General features: G+C 39.4%; 1 protein-coding gene across 1 annotated transcript; it reads left to right on the forward strand.

The window, feature by feature from the left end:
• The first annotated feature begins 5,690 nt into the window (after positions 1-5,690).
• Positions 5,691-8,029, forward strand: LOC122030616 (BTB/POZ domain-containing protein At1g21780-like). Its single transcript, XM_042589835.1, has 4 exons — positions 5,691-5,967; positions 6,073-6,218; positions 6,939-7,054; positions 7,220-8,029. The coding sequence occupies exons 1-4, from the start codon at positions 5,834-5,836 to the stop codon at positions 7,823-7,825; spliced, it is 1,002 nt and encodes a 333-aa protein (XP_042445769.1). The 5' UTR covers positions 5,691-5,833; the 3' UTR covers positions 7,826-8,029.
• Positions 8,030-8,768: the final 739 nt, after the last annotated feature.

Raw genomic sequence — 8,768 nt, forward strand, 5'->3', positions numbered from 1 at the left:
GAGTTATCGACATAGGGAACATCGAATTCAAGATGTTTAATGGTGTGATCAGAACTCTATGTGATGTCAAATATATACCAGAGCTAAAGAAGAATTTGATCTTACTAGGCACACTGGATGATATTAGTTATAATATAAATTAGTAAGCAGGGTGATGAAGATCAGCAAGAGAGCTCTAACGATAATGAAAGGATAAAGTTAGCAAGAAATATCTATAAGTTGATAGAAACTACAATTGTAGGTGGAGCCGCCTTGATGGAGTCTGAATCAGAGTACTATCTTATGGCATATACAATTAGGGTATATGAGCCAACGTGGGATGCTGAAACTCCACAAGAGATCTGTTAAGGGCATCATGACGTGTAAGCTTGAATTTTGCAAATTCTGTGTTCTTGGGAAATAGAGCAAAGTGTGATTCAAAATGGCAAAACACAAGATGGAAGGGATTCTAGACTATATACATACAGATCTCTGAGGACCAACCAGTGTAGCATCACAAGGAGGACACTTGTATTTTATGAGTTTACTGATGATTACTTATAAAAGGTTTGGGTAGACTTCATGCGTCCTAAGTCAAAAACTTTTGCGAAGTTTAAACTATGGAAAACTGAAATCGAGAACCAGACCAGAAGGAAGATCAAATGTCTTAGGTCAGATAATGTGACTGAGTACACAACTCCAATGTTTCAAGCATTTTGTGAGTAGTATAGGATTAAGAGACATTTCTCAATTTGTAGGACACCACAGAAGAATAGTGTGGGGAAAGGTTGAACATGACAATCATTAGGAAGACAAGATGTCTTGAGTTGAATACAGGTCTAGCAATGAATTTCTAGACAAAAGTAGTTAACATGACATATTATCTAATTAATAGATCATCAAGGGCAGCGCTAAAAGGCAAAGTATTAGGAGAAGTATGGATAGAAAATCTAATAGATTACTCTTGTCTTCATGTTTTTGGATGTCCAACCTATATGTATATATCTAGTGAGGAAAGATCAAAACTAGATACAAAATCAAAGTAGTATATTTTTCTAGGGTATCAGAAAGGAATTAAAAGCTTCAAGTTTTGGGATCCTAAGGCAAATAAGGTTGTGATCAACAGAGATGTGGTGTTTGATGAGAAGATCATGCTACAACATACTCAGGAAAAAGGAAAGAAAATCCCATAGAGCAACAAAGAGAAAGATGTTGTGCAGGTGGAGTTAGAGACTCATGACTCCGATTATTCTAGCTCAAAGCACAAAGAGAATATTACTATAACTGATGGCGGAACAAGATGAGCTGAAAAGCTACCCACCATATAGGGATTCAAAAACTTGGTATCTTACATGCTTATCACCAATAGCAAAGACCCTATATCTTTTTAGAAGTTGATACACAGCTTTGAGAAGGACAAATGGATGGGTGTTATGGCAGAGGAGATGGAGTCGTTGCATGAGAACCAAACTTGGGATCTATTAGAACTTCTTGAGGGAAAATAAGCTATAGAGTGCAAGTGGGTTGTTGCAAAGATGGTGAATAATATCGACAAATTAAAGAGGTTGTTGAGTAAGGAATTTGACATGATAGATTTAGGTGAGGCCAAGAAGATTCTTGGGATGAAGATTCACAAGGACAGAGTTATAGAGAGATTATGGCTGTCTCAATAATAACTATGTGAAGAAGGTGTTGGATAGGTTTAACATGAAGAATGCAAAGTCGGTGAACACACCTCTGGTGCATCACTTCAAGTTATCCAATACGCAGTGCCCAATGATAAATGAGGAGATCCTAGAGATGTCAAAGGTTCCTTATGCCAGTGCAGCTGGTTGTTTGATGTATGTCATGGTTTGTGCGAGACTAGATTTGGCGCGAGCAGTTAGTATGGTGAGCAAGCTTCTCTTAAATCTCGGTGACCGTATTGGGATGTAGTAAAGTGGATTTTCATATACTGAGAAATACAATTGATTATGGCATCAAATTCAATAAATAACTGGAAGATCCTTCAGGTGTTGGATATGTAGATGCATACTATGCATAAGATTTAGATGATAGGAGATCTTAAACATGATACTTATTTACTGTGATAGGAGGACCTATCTGTTGGAAGTCTATGATACAATCTATTATTGCATTGTCTACTACGGAGTCAGAGTACATGGCAGTAGCTAAAGTAGCGAAGGAAGTTTTATGGCTTACAGAGTTAGTCAGAGAACTGAGTGTTCAGTAAGGTAGAGTCAAGTTATTATGCGATAGTTAGAGTGTTATTTATTTGACAAAGAATTAGGTGTATCATGGGAGAACTAAGTACATATCATATGATCGAGGGACGCTAGTGATAGGCAGATCCCATTAATGGACATCTAGGGTGTCATCTTGAAAGGAGAAGCAAGTCTCTACAAGGAAGTGGGTAATTGTATGCAATTATAACTTCATCTTTATGTGTATTGACTAGTGTGTGTGTTTTTGTGTTGTATGACCGAGGGGCCCTAGTGACAGGGGTAACCCGTTAACGGACTTTGTAGGAATCACTCCTATTTGATTGGTGTTGATGTTGATCTAAGTCTCTTGGCGGTTATCCTCTACAAGGTAGAACCGTCAACTTCCTACAAATGCAATGGAATTAGTGAATTGGTGAGTTAAGTTGCATTAATAAATATCACAACGAAATTGAACTCCTAGAATACTCGCAAACCCAAGTTCCTCTCATCTTTCTTATTTCTAAGTCTTATTTCTTTTACTTAGTACATTTCTTGTCTTAGTTAATCATTTAGCTAGTTCTACATGAGACATCGTTAGTTCTTATAACCAATCCTTGTGGGTTCGATATCTTTTTATTATGGACGACGTACCCATGCACTTGTGGTTCGTAACATGAATATTAGTCAAGGTGGAATTGTTGATGTGTGGCTCATAACTGAGTGAAGGATAATGCAAGAGACGTCAAACATGAAAAGAGAGAAACAATGAAAAAAATTCTATTAAGGTTTTTTCATAATAGAATTTTGTTACGTTTTTATACAAAATTCTATTATGATTTTTCATATCTATTTTAAGATGTTATGATTTGAGTACTATTTATAGGGATCATTATAAATCTATTGGTAGTATCATCATTATTATGCGAACTCTTTTGTGTAAATATAATTTTAATAAAACTTTGATCATTTTATGGAATATCATTGAATCACAGTAACTCTTCTTCTCCTCATTCTTCTTCTTCCTCATATTTGTTCTTACATGTCATTGCCTTATTAACCTCACACAATCTTTGTATTTTTTTTTCCTCTTCCTCTTCTCTCATACGAGAGATTGCGATGTTGCCCTCTTTGCATAACACTCCCTTTTGCAATATATCAATCTTCTCTTCGGGCACGAGAACGAGGTAACGTCGGTAAAGGAGCTTTTAGGCTTTTTATTATTATTATTTTCAATCGAGCCATTAAACGCCGACCCAGCCCTTGAACGGGGCGGATCCTCAGGTCCACAAATGCTGGACCAATCCATGATCCAGCCTTTACATTGGTGGGGAGCTATTCCTCTGGTCCACAAATGCTAGACCAATCCATGATCCAACCTTTACATTAGTGGGGGGCTATTCCTCTTTACATTGGTGGAGGGTAATAGCCCCCCACCTGTTAGGTCCACAAATGCTGGATCAATCCATGATCCAGCCTTTGCATTGGTAGAGGGCAATAGCCCCCCACCTGTTGTTGGGTTTTTCGGGCCGCAAAAATGTCTTTTTGCGTTGCGGAAACCTCGAAATTCCCATGCCACGGATCCGTGCGAAGAAATAAATTTCGTAAAACTTCGAGTATGAGTTTTCTAACCTAGATCTACTTTAGATCTACAAGATAAAGAGGTTACCCTTGATGCGAAGCCCTTCGCGTAATCCCGCTCGTCCAAGGTTCACCGAATCTCGAGAGTATCAAAATAGATACTCCTCTATGTGTATCCACACAAACAAGAGATGGAGAAACCTAACACAAAGGTGTGCTAGCACCTTTGTAAGGTTCGGCCAAAGGAGGAGAGGGAGAGAGGTTGAGAGCTTGAGGAAGAAGAAGGAGGTTTCACAACACAAATGAAACTCCCACAATAATCACATGTGGCCGACCACTTTCAAGAAAAGGTTTATATACTCCATGGGATTTCAAGAGTCACAACTCTTGATCTCCCTCATGAGGTGGCACATACATGTGCTAACCTTGATGATGTGGCACATAATTATTGGCCCACTTAATGTCAACTCACCAATGAGGTGGCAAATGGTCAAGTCAAACTTGACCCTTTATCTTCCTCTCAAGTCAAGTCAAACTTGACCACTTCTCTCCCATGATTGATCTAATCTAACCATTGGTTCAAGTCAATTTTAATTTAATGAATCTGTATTCATTGAATTAAATTAATTAAATAAGTCTAAGTCCAAATTAGACTCACTTAACACATAAACCAAATTGAGTCCAACTCAATTAGCTCAATTTGGATTACTCTTAATCCAATTTGGTTCATCACATGAACCTAATCCTTTAGGTTCATCAAATGAACCTAATCTCCATCTAATTACCCTTTGTGTGTGACCCTATAAGTTCTTATAACGTTGGCAATGCTCCTAAACCCATTTAGAAGCATAAGTAATGAGCGGTATCTAGCAACACATCATTACTACCCAAGTTATAAGAATGTTGAGATCCAACATCACCTTGTGACTACTAATTGTGACTCTTTACAATATATGACAAGTGTCCTTCTATCCTTGACATCTAGATTGATCAATATGAGGCATAGACCGTGTCATCCTCTAATCAATCTAAATCTTGAATCCCAAGTAGACACACTCAATCAAATGAGCTCAACATCTCATATTGACTCATTTGGGCATGATCTAGCCTTTGTATTGGTAGAGGGCAATAACCCCCCACCTGTTAGGTCCACAACGGCTTGACCAATCCATGATCCAGCCTTTGCATTGGTGGAGGACAACAACCCCCCACCTGTTACTGTTAGGTCCACAAAGGCTGGACCAATCCATGATCCAGCCTTTACATTGGTGGATGACAATAGCCCCCACCTGTTACATTGGTCGAGGGCAATACTCCCCACTTGTTACTATTAGGTCCACAAAGGCTGAACCAATCCATGATCCAGCCTTTACATTGGTGGAGGGCAATAGCCCCCCAACTTGTTAACAGGTGGGGGCCATTGCCTTCCACCAATCCTCTTGTCCCGGTCCAGGAGCGGACCAGGACAAGGGGACCAGAGGATCCGATCCCGCCCTTGAAACGAGGCAGGATCTCCTGGACCACAAAAAATGGTACAGGGGATATGCCACTTGTATTTGTGGCCAGATCGTGACCGCAATCCGGTCGTAAATGGTTGCGATTTTTTCTTGGGTTTATCGTCCCCACTAGGTTATAGTTTTTGTTCGGAGCGAACGGCCGGAGGACACCCTCGCTCGGCGCCCAGTAACCTGGTCACTTATCCACCACCGGAGGCCTCCGGGCGGCCTCCGGGCGGCCTCCGGGCGCCTGCTCCGAACAAAACCTATAATCTGGTGGGGACGATGAACCCAAGAAAAGATCGCAATAATTTATGATCGGATCGCGGTCATAATCCGACCGTAAATACGAGTGGTACATCTTTTGGATTATAAAAAAGTGATCCAGGAGATCTATACCCCTTGACACAGACCGCTACCATTAGCAGCCCAGTGCGGAGGCGACGCCACCGAGCACGGAAAGGAGACCTCCCATTGGCTGGACTCCGTGGGTTATCACTGGTATTCTGCTGCATCAGCTTCTTCACCGAGCAAGCGCGAGAGGAGGAGGAGACGGGCAGAGAGACAGAGAGAGCGATGAACACTGGTGCGGCGAATTCCAGCGACTCCAAGGTGGAGACGATCTCGAGGTTGGCGCAGTGGAGGATCGAGAGCTTCGGCCCTTGCTCCTACCGCCGCTCCGAGTCTTTCAAGCTCGGCATCTGGAATTGGTTTGAATCTCTTCCTATCCGAAAGTTTCCCATTTGCCCTAGGCGTTTAGGGTTTAAAATTGGATTATCATTTCTAAAGAAAAATTACTGTTTTGGGGTTCTTAGGTACCTCACGATCGAGAAGAACCGTTACATGTACATCCGGCTCTTCCCGATACCTTGCAGGGTGTTGAAAGAACAGCCGCCGGTCGCTCGATTCGTGGTGCGGGTCTCTTCCCCTGGTCCTAACTGCCAATGCTTCGTCTCGACTGGTATTCTATATCCTTGTTTGTCAAGAGTAGCTTGTTTAAGCTTACATGTCAGTTTGCCTTTCCTGGAGGATTCAAAGAAACTTATTTATTGATTGATTGTTTTAATTCGAGGTATATTTTATAATCGTGAATTGGTTCCAAGAGCCTGAAAAAGGCCATTAAGGTTGATCAATAAAATTAAGACCTGGAGACGGAGCTTCCTCTAGTTCCAATTTAATCATTGATTGCACTTGGAATCTTTTTTTTTTTTTTTTTTTTTGACAGCACTACCATGAAATGGGAGTAATGGGAAATCCTTGAAATGCTGAATCATGGACCTTTCAGTGGACTTATCCTATCGTTTAGTCTTGAGCTAACTCCCTCGTTATAGATCAAAATGTACTTCTTTGTCTTGTAAAATGTAAATAGTCCAACAAGGAAAGAAAATTCCTTGTTTTCACCCAAAAAAAAAAGAGAATAAAATTACTTTTATCTATCTGAAAGCAAAACCAAGACAAGTCTTTTCAATGGCCAACCACATTTTGCGAATACCAAGTTGTGTTTCATGCACTTATTAAGTTTTGATAGGTGGACTGAGAGTTGAAGGTATGATTGAGTTTTCAATTAATTTAAAGTTAAATGGAGAAATTTTACTCATAGGTTTCTGTTCAGCAAATAATTACTATAATTTCTAGCAATTTTTATTCATCTTATATCCGACGAGCCATTACTTGATTGTAGTTATGGATAGGCTTCTTCAAACAAGTGAAGATTTTGTCTGGCCGGTTGATTATATCTTTCAAGGACGCTTTACAATTGACGTGGAGTTTCTGGATTTAAAGATAGCTTCCTTGAATGTAAGGATTTCAAAAGATAGGCAATGAAGCTTGCGAAACATTTAAATTGTTTTCATTTATTTCTTCCATAAATTATTATCTTATATATGATTACACTGGTTAATCTCTACTGAATTATGTTTTGAATTTTATTTCTCATCACACATCATATGCTTATGATTGTAGGGTGGAGATCCCTATCCATTATGGTGTACCGAAGGGTTGCTAAAATCTGTATCAAGCAAAACCAGTCTTCAATGTCTCTCTCGAATGCTTCAAGATGGAATCCATGCTGATGTTACAATCAAAACTTCAAATGGTTTTCTCAAGGCCCACAAAGCCATTCTTGCCTCGAGTTCCCCCTTGTTTGAAAGCATGTTTCTGCATGACCTCCGAGAGAAAGAGTCCTCAACAATCGAAATAGAGGACATGTCATTAAAAGCTTGCTCAGCGCTTCTTGGTTTTATATATGGGGCGATCGAACAAGAGGAATTCTGGAAACACCGAATCACATTGCTCGGTGCAGCAGATAAGTATGATAATGCTGATCTCAAAGATTGCTGCGAGGAGAGCCTCTTAGATGATATCAACACCAGCAATGTCCTTGAGAGACTTCATGAGGCATGGTTGTATCAGCTTAACAAGCTGAAGAAGGGATGCTTGCTGTATTTGTTAGACTTTGGCAAGATATATGATGTGAAGGATGAGATCAATACTTTTTTTCAGCATATTGATAGGGAGCTAATGGTCGAAATGTTTCATCAGATTCTCACTGCATGGAAGCCTGCATGACGACCCCAGAGTCTGATGTATGTGATGTAAATTGAAAATGATAGGTGCCTGCCAATGTTGTTCATGTTTCTTGCAGTCCTAGTTCTTAATGTTTAATGTGATTAGCATGAACAGTTGTGTTTTTTCATGTATAGATGATCTGCAAATATCTTGGCTTATCTATTAATTCTATGTTTTCAGGCTGATTGAAGCTGAATTATTGCATGTTTGCTTGATGGTAGATTCATGTTGCATTTCAGTAAGGAAATATTACGAAAATTCTTGTGGAAAAGGTCATTTTAAAAATTCTACAATTGGTCTTCTTACCCTTTTGTACCTCCATTCCCTTAAATGAACCCTACTCCGGCGATTTGCTGCTAGTGGTGGCAAAAGGTGAATACGTTTGCCCCTAGCGCCCCTGTCAATCTGTCCCAGAGTTAACATGGAGGAGGTAAATCACGGAAGACTACTAGCATTTGAAATAGTGACTAGCACATAAGGGAGGCATTTACCTCGATTTTATCGAGATTCGAACCCCAGACGTCATGGTGACAACACCTCATGCGCTAGCCACTAGACTCATCCAAGGGGACAGCGATTTGCTGCTGGTGCACCATGATCACGTTCTACAGGTTCTTTCATAACCTAATTTACAACTTCTAAAATTTTTTATTTCCCAAGAAAATATTGTATAAGGTACTATATTTTATAGTTATCTCTATATAATTTATTTTCCTTATTGAGTTCAGTTATTATATTCTTAACTGTCATAATATATCATAAATAAATACATTATTTAATAATTTAGTATAATTTATATTATGTAATTAATAATTGACTCAATGTAAATTAGAATTGATTTGCAAAATCAAGTGACAATTACATTTCTACTTATCATTCGTATGTTCCAATCTAATCAATATTGATCAGTTATATTATACATGTTGGGACCAATGTGCCCGCT

The sequence above is a fragment of the Zingiber officinale genome, chromosome 10B (assembly GCF_018446385.1).
Source record: "Zingiber officinale cultivar Zhangliang chromosome 10B, Zo_v1.1, whole genome shotgun sequence".
Taxonomy (NCBI): Eukaryota; Viridiplantae; Streptophyta; class Magnoliopsida; order Zingiberales; family Zingiberaceae; genus Zingiber; species Zingiber officinale.

Excerpts from the sequence above, each read along its gene's own strand:
- LOC122030616 (XM_042589835.1), top strand. The coding sequence starts at position 5,834 with ATGAACACTGGTGCGGCGAATTCCAGCGACTCCAAGGTGGAGACGATC. Across the intron at positions 5,968-6,072 it reads AAGCTCGGCATCTGGAATTG|GTACCTCACGATCGAGAAGA; the intron begins GTTTGAATCTCT and ends TGGGGTTCTTAG. Across the intron at positions 7,055-7,219 it reads TAAAGATAGCTTCCTTGAAT|GGTGGAGATCCCTATCCATT; the intron begins GTAAGGATTTCA and ends TTATGATTGTAG.